The 19,649-nt window shown below is 36.2% G+C and overlaps 1 protein-coding gene across 3 annotated transcripts in view; it reads right to left on the bottom strand.

The window, feature by feature from the left end:
• The window catches only part of LOC149805809 (ankyrin repeat domain-containing protein 17-like), a 141,076-nt gene that overhangs the window by 51,405 nt on the left and 70,022 nt on the right, over nt 1–19,649 (bottom strand). For 2 of the 3 annotated variants that reach the window (XM_089950509.1, XM_089950510.1), the window contains exons 19-27: nt 19,273–19,378; nt 18,589–18,696; nt 14,703–14,878; nt 10,406–10,467; nt 7,637–7,833; nt 7,031–7,251; nt 6,205–6,347; nt 5,498–5,872; nt 291–390 (exon numbers count right to left, since the gene is read on the bottom strand). In XM_089950509.1, coding sequence (XP_089806635.1) covers nt 291–390; nt 5,498–5,872; nt 6,205–6,347; nt 7,031–7,251; nt 7,637–7,833; nt 10,406–10,467; nt 14,703–14,878; nt 18,589–18,696; nt 19,273–19,378 — 1,488 coding nt within the window. The remainder of the gene's footprint in view (nt 1–290; nt 391–5,497; nt 5,873–6,204; nt 6,348–7,030; nt 7,252–7,636; nt 7,834–10,405; nt 10,468–14,702; nt 14,879–18,588; nt 18,697–19,272; nt 19,379–19,649) is intronic. The other variant, XM_089950511.1, reaches the window with a different exon arrangement.

Raw genomic sequence — 19,649 nt, 5'->3', positions numbered from 1 at the left:
GTGGACAATATGAATTCTGTATACTGTCCACTTCTTCTCAAGATTCAGTGTAAGAAGTTGTCAATATAATAATCATCAGTGACCTGAAGCACTCAAAATATATGCCCGTTTTCAATTTTCAAATAGCTTTCTCTGATGCTCTTGGTGTTCCGAAAGTAACAAAGAATTTGAATTGTTAACAGAAAAGATAAAAGATGTAAATGACAGCACTGCAAGAAAAATTTGTACAACTGTATGAGATAAAACACATATGGTAAATTGTACATGTTTTGTCAATAGCTTCTACCTACCCATAACTTATTTTTGTCTTCTCCACACTCTTTCGGAGCTTCTCTATATCCCTATCTGATATTTCTGGGAGAGATCCAAAATCATCCAGATCTCCTATGCCTGAAAAGAATGGAAACTGATGATAAACATGTGTCTTGCTATTAAAATCTATTTTTTGGTTTTGTGAAAAATTATATTTTCACTGCAACAAAAATGCATAAACTGATTAAACTTTTCTACTGTTTCCATAGAAATATCATAATTTGTTTTGTTTTTTTGAAGTCTGGTGTTTTAAAATCACAATTTGCAGCAACCAGAAAAACTGGTACAACCATCACCCAACCAGATATGGTGAATTACAAGATAATCAAGAAAACTAAAAACATTCCAAGTAATGCCAAGTAATCATCTTATTAAATCAACATGGTATACATGTATATCATTATATTTACACATGTTGCCTAGAATATGGAGTGGTCATTTAGGCCTGGATGATTCACTGACTGAACAACATGATACTAGCAGCATTTTCACTATTGGCTATCAAAGCCACATGAAAAATCAACATTTGGCAAAAAAATACATGAATCTGGGGAACACAAATAACCTTTTGGCAGAAAAAAATCCCAACATACCCCAACATAAAATAGTGAGAACAGTCCAAATGTTGAACGTAATTTTCTGCCCTCAGACAAGGCCTAAAATTCTTCAGGAGTGCAGTTACCAGAACAGTTCAACCATCAGAGCCGACATTTCACTGTAAGAAGATACTGCCCAACAGGACATTGAGGTGCTGCTCTCATTCATTGGAGTAGTCTAATCACCCCTGGTTCCTGACTGTATTCATTATCTTTGTAACTCATCAGATTTGTGAAACAAGTTATTCTATGAAATAAGAGACTACCAGGCTCATACTTTAACAAAGCTTCAACTAACGCAAGACGTAAAAAATGTTTAGATCTACTTAAACCAACTCTGAAGGTTAATAAATCTAGTAGTACAACATCAGCTATCTTTCCATAAGACATAAAAAATTATTTCTTCAATGTGCAATATCATCTCTTTGACCAACTGTCAACTTGATTCAACCGGACTCTGCCAGAAACATTTCAAAAGGAATCAATATTTGCATTGAGAATTTGTCCTAAATTATGCGATCAATAAGAGCCAAGTTTTCAAGTAAACACCCAGGTACAACGTTCACAAAGAACTAGATTGCAAGACTGTTAATTTGTACCATTTGCATGAAAATTTATACATCTAATATATTAAGAAGCATTGACAAACCTTAAATGTACTTCAAAGTTAAGAGGTCATTGCACAACAAGTCATTTACTTACCTGCCATCTCTGTGGCAAACAATATGTAGGTGAGACAATAAGGACATTTCAAGAAAGAATAAAAGAACACTTCAGGGATAACTGCAATAATGAGACCCCAGTGTCTAAACACTTTAACCAAGCTGACAACAACATAAATCTAATTCAGAGTTCTCTAGTAGCAACATTAATTAGAAAGACTGAGAACTTTATTGAGTACACCAATAACTAGTGTATACTCTACAGCCGGTAGGGATCAAATTCTCTGTTTAAACAGGAGTCCATGCATTTCTAATCCAACTGTTTATTGCAGCTAATTAACAAAGTTAACTGACCAGTTTGCTTACTCACTTAAAATTCATTGGGCATTTATTTACATCTTAATTAAATCTTTACTCACATGTATCAGTCCATTGATTTTAAGAAGCAGTACAATTTCAAGACAAATATACATTGTCATTACTGTTGTTGTGGGTTGTCAGCACATGATAAGCGACACATGTGGCCAGTACAAATGGTGTAAATCAAGTTTTTTGTTTTGTTTTGTGAAAAATTATATTTTCACTGCAACAAAAATGCATAAATTGATGAAGCTGTTGTACTGTTTCCATATAACTATCTGGGTAAATCCCATGAAGAACCAATGACCTATGGGGAGCTACTGCAAGCTTTCTCACATACCCACACTGCCCAAGTCTGAGACTCAAACTTAGACAAAGATGAGATAGCAGTGATGGGTAAGGGTTAGCACTTTACACCTCCCTGAAAACTCTGGAACCCTCCAAATTAAATGTATGTTGGATTCATTGCTCAGAGGCAGTATGAGTAAATAAATACACTTATTTCAAAATTACTTTGCTTGTAAACAGAGAATGAAAACAGGTAAAATTACAAACTCTGCAAATGCTGATATCAATATCTGTATAAAAAAAAGTTTTTTACAACTTCGAGCTGAATCTTTTTAAATACTGTTAATGCAATAACTACCCACTAAGATAATAAAATCATGTCAGTTGTATAAAGCAAACAATTTCCTCTCTATCAGCTACAGTGGAAGGGGATGGGTTTTGTCCAAATTGTGTGTATCTTAAAAAATTATTTTTATTTACATTATCAAAATATCTGCATAAAAAGTCGAAAAGAGGGAACTCAGGTTCTTTAATACTGAGTAATGCAGTACTCAAATCTGTACACCTAACAATCCAAGTCATGGCCCTAAGTTTTTCATAAACCAAAATTTTAATTTTGTTCATTTGTTTTCATAAATACAAATCAATATATTTCATGTACCAAAACTTTTTGTTCAGATAAATATAAACTGTGGGCTCTAAACTGGCTCATTACTGTAATAGTATAAAACATCAAGGTCATGCAAAATCTTTATAAGTGATTTTATCAAGACAAACCTTTAATTTGTGGTCAACAGTAATGTATTTGGCACAAAGGCTTTATTGTGCATTACGGCCATGTGTTTCCTTCATCCTGGTAATTAAATCTGAAAGTCTTTCAACAACACTGGGGTGATTTTCTTTATATCAGAAATTGAAAATGCAAAACAAAAATAGCTTGCACCCGCACATGAATGCCACAAATAATAAACAATACATGTGATACCCCAAAATCAGCAACTATTTCAGGCACTTCAAATGACAATACTAGCAGCAAACTTTTTCACTAAACATATCAAACTTGCTCCCAAAAATTTAAGAATCCCAGAATTTCAATTATGGCAAAGTTTTAGAAACAATTCTCTGCAAAAAAATTCATTAATTTAGGAATTCATCAGAATCCTAATATATTAATAAATTTTGTTCTATTTAAAATAATGCATCCTGCATTCTAAATTTTTTAAAAGTCTGGTTGGCACAGTTTTCTGCAAAAGGGTGAGCTCTGCATCATGGGTTGTTTCACCTTTAGCAAGATGGACATTGTAAAGGGGATGGAGACAATTATGTTGCATACGATTCATAAACTATTTCTAATCGTGCTCAATTTCAATAACAAAACTTATTGGATATCCTGAAGATTTAAGCCTATCAAGTTTACTCATCATGTGGTCAAAAATAGTTTAAAAAATGTGAACAAACTAAGACAGATGCGAGATTACCTGAATAATATTCATGGCTGTCACTCATTATAGAACTCTGTGAGGTCTTCATGTAATCATATATTCCAAGTATGATCAAAATTAGATCAGAAATATGGCCTTCAAAGTGGTAACAAGATGACCCAATCAAATGCAAGACCACTTCATTATTATGCATACTGATCCTTGTTTAACCTGTACAAGATCTTGCTGATACAAGTACACACTTCAAATCTGATCAAAAACATGGCTTCCAGAGTGGTATAAAAAAAACTGTTGCTGGATAGATGGATACTGGATACAAAGCCATGTCATAAACCCACTTGGCCTTAGAACCAGGTGAGCTAAAAATATAATCACAAATACAGAAATGTAATGTGTACTTACACTGCAAGTCACCCCAATGTCCCAGTCCCATGGCTCTATATATCCAAAATTGCCCAAACAGCAGAATGCATGATGATGTGAAACTCTGTTGACTTTAACTACTCATCTCACAAAACAACTAAATTCTTAAAAGTTTAAGCTCACAAGATTCTACAGCGCTCCAAGTTGTTAGTTCATTGGTCAGACTTTGCAACTAAATATTCTAAATGGCAAGTGAAAATGGTCAACTGATCCCCTTATTGTGACTCACAGAATCATACTGAAGCATATAGAATATCAGCACTTTCCAATTACACTTAAATACATTTTATGCAAAAAATAATTGGCAGATGCTTTAAATTCACACCATAATCCTTTTTCAAATGAGAAACTGCTAGTTCCTACATTCTCATGTCTACACGTCACTTATAGCCTATTCAATATAACTAGACTAAAATAATAGATGACTTTGTTAATGGTATGGATAAAAATGCAGTCACTGAGACAAATACATAAACTTTCATCCACAGTACAATTACTGTCATTTAAACTAACAAATGAAGATGTGTCTAAGGCTTTATTAATATAAACTACCATCAGAAGAAAATGAAGGTCAAGGCTTTTTTTAATGGACTTTTTGGCCTGCCAACATGTGGAGGGATGGTTTAGAGAACTTCAAAAATAATGAATTATTAATGGCTGGTCTGAGATTGAAACAGATTATGACTGTCCAGTTCTGTAAGATAGACCTGTGTATACTATTTAATATAGCCATTTGCTATTTTAATATTCTTTCAATTGCCTCATTTGAAATCACATTTTTGTTATTGTTGTTTTGGGGTTTAACGCTATTTTTCAACACACGATAGGCTATACATGGCGGCCAGTATTAATGGTGGAGGAAGAACCCGGTAAAATCCTGGAAAGAACCACCAACCCACTAGAAGCTACCAGCTAGCTTTCTCACATACCCACACTGGCTGAATCCGAGACTCAAATCGGTGCAGACAGAGGTGAGATGGCAGAGATCTGTAACGGAGAGCGCTTTAGACCACTCAACCACTCGGGGCCCCCCAAATCACTTTTTTAAAATTTCCTACCATTAATTCCCTACTCAACTGATATCTTTTCCTTATGTCTAAGGCAACCAAATTATTAGGGTCTGGTGACATAAAAGTTTGTGTGGATATTGAATTTTTCAAGTAGATCACTCTATGGCTACTAAAATTTGATAGGTACTTGAAGCACTATTCTCCTGAATTTCCAATCTGGTACTTAAGGATTATTTTCTATCAGAATTATGCCAACTTCACAATTTTTTTAAATATTCTGTAATACGTGAACACGATTGGCAGTATTATAGTAAGGAGATACTGCCTGGAATGGGCTTAATGGGAGACTGTCTGACATAAATTACCCAAGATTTCACTCACGTATTTAAAAACAAGAACCTAACCTGTTGAACCTAAGGATTTCAAGTCATCTTTCTTCTTTTTGGCATTGCCTGATGATGCAGGACCCAACACTTCTGTTCTCCCTTTCAAATATGACGTACCCTTATTTCCAGGGTCATCATTAGAAGCCACTGTCATGACAACTGTGGACACTGATGAGGTGGTGACAGTAGCTGGTGTTGAGGTAATCCTCATCCCTAGTCCTAGATGATCTGACTTGGTATCTTGTGGCCGACTTTTCTCCCTCTCCTTTCGGTTTTGCCGGGTCATCTTTGATTCCATTGTTATGGTATTCTGCTCCTCCTTATTCAACTTGCTGCTCCTATTCTTGGACGGTTTGCTGTACTTAGCCTCAGAGGTTGTAGGCAGTGTAAGGCCTGCAAAGTACATATGCAAAATAACTGAATAAACTGAACATTATACAGACCATCCTACCTTTTGTAGAACACTTGATGAACCATCCAGAAGTGATCTTGATGAGCAAGTTGCATACAGATGATCCAATATGTAGTAAATAGGGCTTCTTTCCAAGTGGCCATATATACTAGTAATTATTATAACTGATGTAACATCTTGCTTAGTTCTTCAAAATCAACATCTCTCTCTCTCTCTCTTACACACACACACACTATAAAAAAGAGAGAGTGAAAAAGTACAGACTGATAACAGTGCCACTAAAAAATCTCTCCAACATTTAAAACAGCCATACCTAATGTGGAAGTTGTTGTGGCAGTTGGTGGTGCGAGAGGGACCCTATTCTCGGCTTCTTCTATGTTCATACATGTCATATTTTCTTTTGTCTCCTCTTTTGAATTTGAATCCTCAGATTCTGGCTCAGGGGAGGAAGTTTTGCTGAAAGTTAAATTTGTTGGTAAGTAATTTAAAACTTGTAAGAACCCCTCCTTTCATCAAGATGTTAGTAAATAACTTGATAACTTGGCCATGCCATGGGATGGATGACCTTAATTATTTCATCAGAACTTCACCACGTGTAATAATCTCCTGTGCAAAACATCTAAGCTTTCAAGTCTGGTGTTGAGATTTCTTCCACGATTACTCTAAGTACAAATCTACAGATTAAATTGAAGTATATCACTCTAAAATATCCCTTGTTCAGTCAAACCTGAGATCCAAATTAGCAACTATGGTCATGCAACAAGTACCTGAGAACAGTGTAATCTCAGATCTATATTTTGCATCAGCAGAGTTGTGCCTCCACTTATTGCAGTTAGCTCCACATTATACAAAATGTTAAATTACACAGACATAAACACGACAGACAATTAAGAAGTATGTAAATGAGGCACAGCACAAATACCCAGCAAAGATGATATGCATGAAAAGCAGGTCACTATAAAAAAAACCTCCCCCACCATGAGTACACCTATTCAATTTCACAAATGTACATGGAACAGTCTCAGGAAAATAAGCTAAATGCTGAAACTTCATGTTGACACCTGTATCAACAACAATGACAATGACATATGAAAATAAAACCTACGCTTTGCAAGAAAAACAAATATTTGCTTTTAAACCTGGTTTCCTTATCACCGCCTTGTTCTTGTTGTTTCTCCTTCTTCTTCTTCTTTTTCCTTTCCCTCTTCTTGGCAGCAGCAGCCCTCCTGCTCTCCTCCTGCTGTCTCTCCTTGTCCAGCTCCTCCAAAAGAATGGTGGCATTCTTATTTGCTTCAGCAGCTTGCCGGTCCTTTGCACTCACAATGATCTCCATACACTGTTGACACTTCTTCTGCAGCTCCTGCATTATAAAACAAAGCTTACATCTGAGAAACAGCACACAAGCATTAGCAAAGTCAAACAATCAGGTTGATAGAACACTCCCAATTTTCTCATCCAAAATCAATAATGTGACACAAATTTCACAGCTGTACATAAGAAGAGCATAAGTCTTGTGTCTCACATTATATTTTAGTGTTATACTAGAATTTATTCTTTATGTACATAGCACAAGCTTAAATGAAACATATGAGGGAAGAATTAAACACTGGTGTAACTTTGTGATGCTCATTTTCTACAGTATTTCATTATACTGTCGTTGGATAAATTTCACAGGCAAACTGCTCTCAACTCCACAATTAGGTAACTGCATGATTCTCTAAAGAAAATATCCTGATCTAGCTTACCTTATCTGCAACTGTAGCAATATAACGTGACAAATCTTGATCTGAGGGAAACTGAGTTACATGCTTAACCATCCATTTGACCACCTTCACATGCCCCTTTCGAAATGAAGCCATCAGACAGGACACTTTACGATTGTCTTGACTATCAATGTCAGCTTTGTAATTTACCAGTAACTGGACAACATCCAGATGACCACCTGCAGAAAAAAAATACTGTTATTTCAAAACTTAAATGCAAAACTAAACAAGAGTGTCATAAGATGTAACTGATGTTCTACTGTGCAAAAAAGAAATTTCAGGAATTTAAGACAAGACCATTTCTTTCTTTTATCTGTTGAGTGTTGAAACAATCTGATGATATTCTTCAGTGACAAGAAGAAGATTTTCAAATCAGCTGCTGTGGTACACATCATTTAGGACAAAGCAGATATCATTACAAGTCTTTTAGTAAAAACCCACATACCATAACAATCATCCATTCTGGAAAGTAGTGATACTGTTTTTAAAACAGTAATCACAGCATCTATACTGAATGAATGACTGACACCATTTTCATTTAGGACTTTGTTAAATCCTATATAATAATAATGATTATCCATTCATGGGGAGTAGTGCCATGATTCTTAAGACAGCAGAGATAACAATATTTTTAAGAGGCAGCTCTCCCTTGTTATAATGTGGTAGTCGGAGTCTGTAACCACCAATCGCATTATGTATCAAATATACAGAACTGTACGTATAGAACTGCAACATATTGAGAACAGCATAATGACTGTTAAATAATAGTGATCTGAAAAGGAAATGAAGATATAAGTCTAAGCTTCACCTCATTTTCATTCAATCAATATGGTTATATCTGGTATAATTTTGGTCAGGAGGTCCAAAGCAGTACTAGATTATATCTGGAATCACATTATAACGAGGTCCACTATAATGGGGGAAGAGCTGTGCAACTTTCCATTCAGGAAGAGTACAAACAAGATTTTAAAGATGGCTGCTGTGGTACCCACCCTGGATGTCAGATTGACACCAGGTCACAATGATCATCAGATTGGCACCATTTCCATTTAAGACCAAATGGACATCAATTAGAGTTGTGATAAGATTTTTCAGATGACTGCCATGGCGCCGTTCTCAATGTCAGATAAGCACCATTTTTTTTTCAATTTAGGACCAGCTAGATATCATAATCAGTCTTCTATAGTCTGATGATATATCCCCATTTGTTTGTACCCCCTACCGATTTCAATAACGAAAACGTTTATTGTGATAAAAAGTGCACAGAACTAAGCCAACTGAATTATTGATTTATAATTTCTAACCCGACTTTGACCAGAATGGCACTAATACTGGCATCCCAAGCACCTTTCATGCTTAACGCACTTTCCACACTAACAAGGTGCCATACTGCGTACATTATGGGCTAGTTTATTTCTATCAGACAACATAATGACATAGTTCATCCTGTTCGGCAACTGCCGGATAATTCCGTAAATCACATAACTTTGAGAGTTTGGAATTATATCCCTTTGCACACATGAATATAGAAATTAAACCGTTTGTTAAATCCACATGAAACGCAAATTTGTTGTCATTCTTTTCCTTTGCTTGATTCGACATTGTAAATATCGGAAACAGACCACTTATGTATGTACATATGTAATCGTGCACACACCCCTTTGCTAAAAATGGACTTGTCCAGGAACTGGAAATGGATCATGGCATGTCCTTCTATTATACTGTAAACTTCCGTTAAGCATGAAATGTGCAGATGATTACGGTGTTAGGGCCACTCTACTCACAGTCAGTTTAGAAATTATAAATCAATGAACGAATTGACTAAGTTCCCTGCACTTTTTATTACATTAAAGATTTCCATTATTGAAATCAGTAGGGGATACAAATGGGTTGGTATTGTCAGACTTCATATTGAAAACTTCATATTCTGATATGAACAGCCATGTAGGAGTAGTGATAAGATTTTCAAGATGGCTGCTGTAGTGGCCATATTGGATGTCCAAGTAACACCATTTTCACTGAGGGTCAACTAACCATGGGGTGAAAGCATATTAAATTTCAAGGCAATCCTCCAAATAGGATGACTAGTTAAAGGATGGACATATGATGGACAACAGTATATCCCATGAGCTCTTCTGGTCTATGACCAACTGAGCTAAAATACAGTTTGCACAATACTGCATGATTGTTCCCTGTATGTCATTAGACAAGATGCTAAATTAAGGGTGGTCTCAGACCCAGACAAGTGTAATTTGCTTAGAACGGCACTTTCACCACAATCAAGTGTTCTGTGTGGGCACTATCTATAGAAAATAGGGCATTTGATGTTTTGTTTTGTCTTGTTTTAAAATCTGCAAGTAAAGGAATGGTTATAAGGAACAAGGTTCAAGCTTTAAATGAACACTGAATGTTATCTCATACTATGTATTAAAACTTCTGGGACTGAGAAGGCAGAATACCACCAAAAAGGGGAAGGGCAGCAAGAAGGAGAGCAGGGCACAAGGTAGTACAGAAGATGGCTATAGTACAAAACAAAACCGGTCTCCTTTCATCATCCAGATTCACACTATCTGACACACATCAGCACAAATATCACCTAACTTGCATTAGATAATGAATAGTTAAGAGCAATTTGCATGTGTCACTTCCATGGCAATTGCTGAAACAGCCTATTCAATTACGAAGACAAGTACATTTTCAACAAACTGGGGGGGGAAGGGGGAAGGTGGGAAGCAACTAATCATAGCATACCATTACAAGCTAGCCATAATGGAGAGTTGCCCTTTTTGTTCTTGACATCAACGGCAGCACATCTGAAAAATAAAATATTCCTTATATAACCCTGCAATTATCAGTGTTGATTCAAGGAAAACAGGAGAAAATGGTAACTGCCATTTGTCAATTTATTTTGAATAATGCAAAGATAACTCCAGATGTGCATGTTGCTATTGCTAACTGTAATGCTACTGGACTAACTGAATGAAAATAGTAATTTTTGTAATACAATTTTGGCCCTGAATTTATTTTTAACATCACAGAAAAATGATACAACTGGATCATTCTTCAATGAAAAAATACTGTGACATACTTTATTTTTTGTGGCTTTTAATGGTAAAAAGTACATCTTAGTGGGTACCAAAATTCTTGGCCCTATCCTTTACCCACAAAAAATGATGTCTCTGCAAACAATTATATCAAGATTAATTTCCATGCATTTGCAAGCAAACAGAAGTACTCTTTACTGCAGTTATTAAATTGATTAATTAAGCTATTCATTGCTAATATCTGGCATAAATGTGGAGATCTTAAAGAAAATGTCTACTTCTTTATCCACACATCTGACAAAACTCGTCTAATACCACTATTGTAATATTAAGTAATTAGGTCCTTGTGTATTCTTAAAGACCACTATTAAAGTGTCAAGTTCTCAACAATTTTAGAGATTAGGTGCCTGATCAAATCAGTGACTGTAAACCTCTCATGTTTGAAATAATCCTGCCAAGATTGCCCCATGGGAACCCCTTGTTGCTGGGTGACCTTACAATGTGGTCCAAACTTGGATCTGTGAAATTAATGCACACGCTGTGCAAGAATACTTACCCAATCAAACTAATGTTGGAGGATATAAGCCTGCTACCTCGCAAATCCAGCATGACTAAAAGACAAAAATCATTTTGTCCCATCTATCTCATATTGACAAAGGGAAATTATTTTTGAATATTACCTACCCTTAGGCATCACTAATTTTTAAGCTGAGCAATATACTAATATGGAAGCTCACATTGCAGGGTGGTTGGAAGGGTTTTTAAGTAATGTGATTGGGGTGAATATTCTTGGAGAAACACAATTTACTTAAATTTGCTTTCTCCTTCAAATACTTTCCCCAATCACATTAATGTTAGGACAATAGGTAACAAAAGGAGGGAATTCTGAGCATTTCACCTCTACATGGAGTATAATTCCAGAGAATGATGACTGGATTCCCCATGCTAACTATAATATGTTCTCCTAATTATATAAGCAACACAATCTCGGGTCACTTGATTTGTGACCCCTACCTATGGTTACAAAGATAATTGAAATCTTCCCTGAAAAATTTCAACAGAGAATCCAGCTAAGCCAACTGGCTGTGTTGATTATTTAAATTGAGTCTGGTGGTCATCTGGGCTGCCAACTACAAGAATCAAGCTTTGCCTCTGCAAAGCTAAATCTGAGATAAAAGCTTGAGAAAGTTCATTCTGCATGCCAACCAACCATTTCTACTTATCTCAGATTGATATTTTATGTCTGAACAAGAGCCTTGCAGATATCGTTCTGAACTGATATGCAGTAATGTTCATGAGGCGACTGATCTTGTGAGACCTCTGAGTATGCTGAACATAACACCCATTTCAGCCATGAAGGGCTTGAGGTGTGATATCCTCTTTCCCAGCTTTCAACTGAAGAAATGGACGCCTGCACATGCCACAACTTGTTACTGTGCATTTCAAGTAGTGCTTGAGTGTGCAAACAGGATCTTGCATTGCCAATGCTCTCAACCTGTCTATGGAAGAGGATGTTGCCCAGGTAGGCTGCCTTCATCATAGAATTCAATCAAAACAGGGCGATGATGCAATCCACAACCTTAGTAAAAACTAAAGGGATGATGTTACAGCCAAAGGGTAGGGATTAAAACTGATAATCCGCAGCATGGCCAGCAAAACAGATATTTCCCTGACATTGGGTACACAGGGGCATAAAAATATGTATCAGTCAGGTCAAGACTGATGGCATACTCATCCCAATCTCACCATCTCCATCTTGAAATTAAGCTGCAAAATGTACTGGTAGAAGTGACTCAGGTCAATGATCACCCTCAACTTGTCGTTTGCCTTTCCGAATAAGAAACAGCTTGAAATCAAACCTCAGCAATTGCGGTGTTTACACAATCTCCACCAGGTTTTTCACTGAGGGACTATATCTCCTGTTGCAGAAAGGCATCATTCCATCCTTCTCCCAATCTGACGTTACATCTGTGAATAGGGACAGGAATGGGAAGGGGGGGGCTTTGATAAATGAAATCTGAAGCCCCTCTGAATGATCTAGATTATCCAATAATTCAAGGGAATAAGGTGATCCAGTGAACCTGAAATTGCAGCACAGGTAGGCTGTCTGCAGGCAGTGGGGAGGGTAGGTCAACGTCAGCGTTAGGAAACTTAAAGGCAGAGAAACTTCCTTTCTTGCCACCTCTGTATGGTGCCTACTAGCTTGGTTAGACTTATCTCCTGGCACTGGGCTGGGATCTATATTGCATATCTGACTGAAAAGATCCCTTGTCCCTAGTCCGCTTATTGTCCCTCTGCAGTGGTGGAAGTCAGTTGTTTCAAAATGCCTATGTGGGTTTAGCAGTGAATTGGAGGGTCAGTTCTTGAGCTGCTTCCCTCCAAACTTCTTCAATTTTGCCTTGAAAGAGTAACGGTTACAAAAACGGGGTCATCTGTAATGCCAGGGTAAGATGAGGTCTGAGCGATGTGGACCACAAACATGTGCCACGTCATAACAGCTCTAAGTTGGCCGAAGCAGTCAACACACAAGCAATGGAATGGTGAGTTGTCCAGATTCGCGCAAGTCTAGCTGTTGCCTCTCAAGCATGATTTCTCTGCGAATCCGAAAACTGCCAATGAGGCCAAATCTAACACTGAAGACATAGCGACTAAGTTCCACAATAGCTTTAATGTGGTATGGAACACATTTCTGTCCACTCACCCAGTGAGTAATTGTGTTGTTTCCTGGACCAGATGATGCATGTTGAGGTTGGATGGTTTTACCAACATTATTCTGCTCTACTGCCATGAATGTTACTGTGGCTGATAGTTGCAAGTGACAAACTGGGGGGGAGGGGGGGGGGGGGGGGCACAGTGTCCCCCACAAGACTCACAATGGAGTTTGACTTAGGATGTATACTGAGGATGTCAATGTTATCTTTCATTGACATATTCCATCTTTCCTTCCCTTCTGATGCCTTCTGGATTACTGCTGCATAGACTACCATGTACTACACATGCTGTTTGGCATAGACGATGTCGACTTAGTACATACAATACAAGGGTCATGGTTGTCCTATTCTGCTTCGAACTTCTTTGCATTGCATACATTTAGTTGACATACTTTAACTACACAAGAAAACAAAGCAAAAATGAGCTATTCAGCATGTCTGTAATTCACTAATACCACCCCCATTACTGAAGAGTAGACAAAAATAATAGTGTAGCATTAACTCGTAAATGACAACACGAGTTCAACAACAACACGCAACATGGTCTTAAATAGACAAATCCAAAAAGGTGACAACGCTCCTCAAATTTGAAGGAAAAAAACAACAAATTGTAACAAAATGTATATATCCTCTAGAATGATTGTCCAACACAATAAACCAAATTTAAAGTTGGATGGTCCAATTTTAATACTAAGATGGCTTGGATTGTTTCAGGCATAATGTATGTGTTTACCAGTAGAGCAGCAAAGCTTAAAAACTAGCAACACCTGGCTGTGGTAAGGAGATGTAAAAGGCAAGAGTTATTGCCCATTGTCTATAATAGCTAGATGGAAAAGGTTTTTTTCTTCTTTCTTTTAGTTGGGCTGGATTTGTGAGGTAGCAGGCTTATATCCCCTAACATTAATGTGATTGGGGAACGTATCTGAAGGAGAAATAACAGACAAGGACAGTGAGAAAATCTACATACACAAAACATTACAATCTCACACGAGGTTTCATGTTTATTAAATTTTGCAATCAAATTAAATTGCAACAAGTCAGTTCCAGCACTCCACATTATTCATGTTCTAATAATAATGTATATTTCACATTTTTCAGCATTATAGACAGGCATGGTATTCAAAGAAAGAAAGAACCAGCGATGCCTTTCCATTGTATATGATATGGGGGGGGGGGACAGGGTGAGTGTCAGCTTAGTAGATATTTTATTCCAACTTTAAATTTGTGACCTAGGTGTTGCACAAAAATTGGAACCCAACAACTTTAAACTATTTCACAGTACATCATACTAACCTCTGCAAGAGCAATTCTACAAATCTATAGTGTCCTTTGTCTGCAGCAATTGTTAAAGCTGTATCTCTGGAAGATGGTACTGGTGGTGCATTGACATCAGCCCCTTTATCTAGCAGTACACGCCCAACCTCTACATAACCTCCAGAAGCAGCTTCCATAAGAGGGGTAAGGCCAGTCTGAATAAAACACAGGAAAAATATATAAAACATGACATGCAACCAAAATAAAAGCACACACATGCAAGGATGCACACATACACACACAGAACTGATAAATCCAATTACATTAGGCTTTTGAGCATCAGATTGGAGTTTACATGGTAATATTTTAGCCTTCATTATGTTGGCACATGGTAGAAGAATTTATTGTCTGGCAGCCCAGAACAACTAAATGTCAGCTTCAAACAACCAACTGTATCACCGCCACCACCTTTTTGTGCAATGAGTCCAATACTATGATAAAAATTTTAATTTGTATGAGCAACCTATAGGTCTACTAATTTCTATTTATACAATTGTTAATGATTGCTACCGATTCAACAACTACCTGTCAGAGACAATTATGCATATTTCCTACTTCCAACCATCAACAGGCAATTCAGAAGCTGGCTAATACTAGATGTTTAAGTTCACTGTATCAGGCATGCTTTTTTTCTGGCACTGATCAGTTTATTGCAGAACAACAACTACACAAACAGATGTCAACCAAAAAAAAAAAATCTTAACTTAAATAATTGCATTCTACTGAGCCACATCCTGAGATTGTAGTTATTTTTAATCCCTCCACAACATCCTGGGCACCATTATCGTAATAGTGCTTTGATATGGATGACTTCAAAAAGTAATTACACTTTCACAATTCTATGCTGACAGATCATAATGATAAACACTTACACTATGCTAATTAGGGCTTTCTTTAGTATTTTTTTTAAATATGCAGTATAACAGAAAAATAAAATCCGTTTTTTGTGTGCAAAAGTTGGATATGGCTTGAATATATTTAACAACCTCCTCTTTAGAATCCATGTTGATATAATTAAAGATTCATACATATAATTGTATTCATAATATTAAAAATAATTTGTGACAAATACAACTATTCTGTAAAAAAAAACATTAATTTTTGGAATAATTTTGTTATGAAAAATGAAAATCATGCTTTTGAACTTATTAAATCTGATACAAGAATACATGGGAATTTCAATACATTCCTTACTGATTGGAAACTACAAAGTAAAAGTAGAAACCAGCATGTTTCTTGGAAATAGGTTAACTGCTATAAATAGAACATAATATTGTTAGGAAAGTGTATGCAAGTCTTTGGACAAGCATACTCTTGTGTCATAGTTACATAGAAGCCATCTTTTCTAGAACATGGTCTGTAGAATTAATGGGATGTTAATAAAAATGAGAAAACAAATTATTACTTTTTTTGGAGGGGGATGTACCAAAAACGCATAATACAAATACAGTTACGCATAAGGCATAATTTAGTGAAAAAATGTGTAATGATTACGCCAAAAGCATAGTGGTTGGCATGTGTGTGTGTGTTTGTCTGTGTGTATATATGCTCATTTTGTTCTCCATTAACTTTCCATTGATAGACCCATTCAGTACTTTTCCATAGTGCACAACACACATCTAAAATTAGTATCATGTAATAGGAACTACTTTGGTTTTAAACAATGTACACTCATGTAGCAGATGCTTCAGCTTTCGATTTATTACTTTTGTATTTTTAATAAACCAAACAGGCAGTTTCATCCATTTGAAAGTAGAGATGATAGAGTTAACGATGTGGACAATTTTACTGAGTCACAAATGAAACATTCAAACAAGCAAACAAATAAACGTGATATTCACAATGTCCTAAATAAAATGTGAGAGACACAGTATGAAAAGACCATACTGATCATTTAAACAGCCATTTAGGAGAAATGTTTGTAACTTTTCACAAATAGATTGGTTTGACCAGAGCTCTCTCTCTCTCTCTCTCGTCTATAACTATAACAATAGCACAGAAAAACATACTGAGGCCAAGGGCTATTGCATATCTTATCAGATACGTACCATTGTACAAGTCAGTCAAAATTCAAAATTCAAGAAAAAAAATAACTGTTGGTAAAAATCTAAGACCCTCAGAGCCAGTAAGTCTTATTTCTGCTGGCTAAATGGACCATCAAACAACAGCTACATTGCAATTTTCCCTATTTAAATTTTCTGAGACAATGTTAGGCTAGCAATAGAAGCCAGGTCAGGTACATAGGTCTAGGGACTGTGTCCCTTCGACAAATAGCATGCAAGTAACACGACAGAAACATGTTTTCTTTAGCTGGTAATAAGAATGATAATAAATATACTTACATTTATGCATCTTGAATTTCATCAGAATGTACTTTCTTAGTTCTGCAAACCTGAATGACATTACCCATGTCATGGAAAACCTGATACACAATGATACTGTGCTGTATTTTCAACTACATTTCCACCTGAAATCACATTCTCCTTACTGCACTGAACTGACCCAATATAGTCCATCATAAGCAGAAAAGCAGAATTGAGTTGGATCAGCAAAAAATCAAAATCCATCCATTGCAGACCAACTGGAAAAGTTTTTTCAATGCACATTCATTCAAAATACAACTCTAAATTTTAATTTTTAAGTAGACCAAAATTAGATTTTTTTAAAACTAATGTCAAGCGTGAAGTTCAATGGTTGCTGGGCGGTGCTATGTGCACATTAATATTTTTACTATGTATTGATGAATATATAATGTTGTTTTTGTTTTTTTTAAATACAGCATAAATTTTATTACTTTGTTTCTTGTAGTGTATTCATTTATTATTAAGCCTTAGGTAGGAAAACAAAATGAGTATATAATGAAAAGGTTACTGCACTTGTATAGGAAACAAATTAACTTATTTTTTCAGACTAATACTGCACTCCCAAAGTTGTGCAGTATTAATCACACAAAAAACACACCAAAAAAATTCCCATACAAATGCAGTAACCTATAATTCCTGCAAATTTTGGGGCAACCAAAGTAATTTACTGGGCAGCTTTTCAAAGTTGGTTGCCCAGGGACAGCTGTTGATTTTCAAAAAATTTATACCTCTGTGGTACATATTAATTTCAAGAAGAGCTCCTCAAAGGGTCTGACCTTTCTGGCTTAAAAGAATTTCAAAAGATCCAAATAAAATTATTCCTTCTTTCAACTGTCGGGTGTTGAAACCATCTCCAATACTGAGCAACAGCAAGATTTTCAGGATGGCTACCAAGGCAGTCACATCAATGTTAGATCATAACCATTTTTGTTTAAGTCCAACTGGATATTGTAAGTCATTCAATGAAAGCCCCATTATGATGTGATCATCCATTCAGAAGCATTTGCATTAACATGATTTCCTAGTTGGCTACAGCGACAGCCAAACAGGATGTCAAAACCACACCATTTTCAATCTGGCCTTACTAGACCAGAATGTGTGCCAAGTTTCATTGCAATCCTCCAAGTAATTCAGAAGGAAAAATGATAAGAAAATTGTGCTGACAGGACAGACAGACGGAAGACAGACAGACCACCAGTATGTAGCCAGTAGGGCAAACAATGTTGTAGGTCTGATTTTATTATTTAATGGACTGAACTTGGGGGAGGGGACATTATACCCCACTGAGCAGCCCCACAATGCTTTAATCCAAACTACATTTTTTTTTTTTTTAAACAAGTCTCCCATGGATTCAGGATAAAATGCCAATGGACAGACAGCAGCCATTTGCCCCCTTCTGCTATTATGAGGACATACAAGGAACTTACGTATAGCTTGTAGATTTTCTGACTTTAGAGCCACAAGAAGGTCAAGAAAAACTCTGCTCTAATGTTGGGACTCACCTTAGCCCTGTGCTCGATATTAGCTTTGCGGTCAACAAGCAGGCTCACAACTTCATGCCGACCTTGGAAACATGCTAAAGTCAACGCTGTGTTGCGATTGGTCTCAATCTGGGGAAGGAAAAAAATGCACTTTAAGTTAGCAATAAAAAACTACAATTATGAATTCTCTGAAAAGCCTCAAGATTTCTGAAATTTCTTCTACATCGAGAACTATTATTGCACAGATGGAATTTCATTAAAAAAACAATGCTGTCAACAAAAAAGTCCCAAACAAAAGCATTGCAAAAGTCAACCATCCAAAATGTAAACCTTGCAGTAAGTAAAATACTGTATTTACTAGCTTATACGTTGAGTCAAACTGCAAACAACAAAGATCCTGATATGCCACAGCATAATGTGCCTGTAGATCAGTGTCTATGCTGTTTGCTCATATAATTACTCCTGACAAATCTGAAGGCACATTATGCAATGACAGATATGGGTCTGTACAGTTGGACTCCACTTATAAGCGAGTACATGAAGTACCTACAATAATTTTGCATTATACTTGTGAAATACCTTCCTTATTTCTTGTCAACAAGATCTGTGACAGTAAAATATGTGAATAAACCTGCGAAATAATGAAAAAATAAACTTCCCTAATTTCTGTAAAGATTCCATTTCAAAGACAAATATAAACTTTACCTGTGCATTTATGTCACTTCCCATATCTAGTAACAACTTGACTGCAGCTGTGTGACCATTCATAGCAGCCAGCATTAAAGGTGAAATTCCAAGCTTACTGCCAGTCCTGAAATAAAAACAAGATTTACTGTTCTAAATGACTTGTTACACATATAATTAATAGAAAATTGCCTCCCCACAAGTGAGATATTTGCCAACAACTCCTACCACATTTTAAATGTATGCAGTGTCTTCACATAAGAATCTTTGTTTACTTAACCTTTAAAATTCATGATTGTAGCCACAACAAAATAATAACTAGAGTCTCTCAAACTTACATCTGACTGGTTCAAAAGAATTTTGCTGGAATTCAATGTAAGACTATTTCTTCCTATCAA

Source organism: Sinohyriopsis cumingii, chromosome 2, assembly GCF_028554795.1.
Source record: "Sinohyriopsis cumingii isolate HCF-2022 chromosome 2, ASM2855479v2, whole genome shotgun sequence".
Classification (NCBI taxonomy): domain Eukaryota; kingdom Metazoa; phylum Mollusca; class Bivalvia; order Unionida; family Unionidae; genus Sinohyriopsis; species Sinohyriopsis cumingii.
The sequence above is the reverse complement of the archived record's forward strand: the minus strand, read 5'-3'. Positions and strand labels throughout refer to the sequence as shown.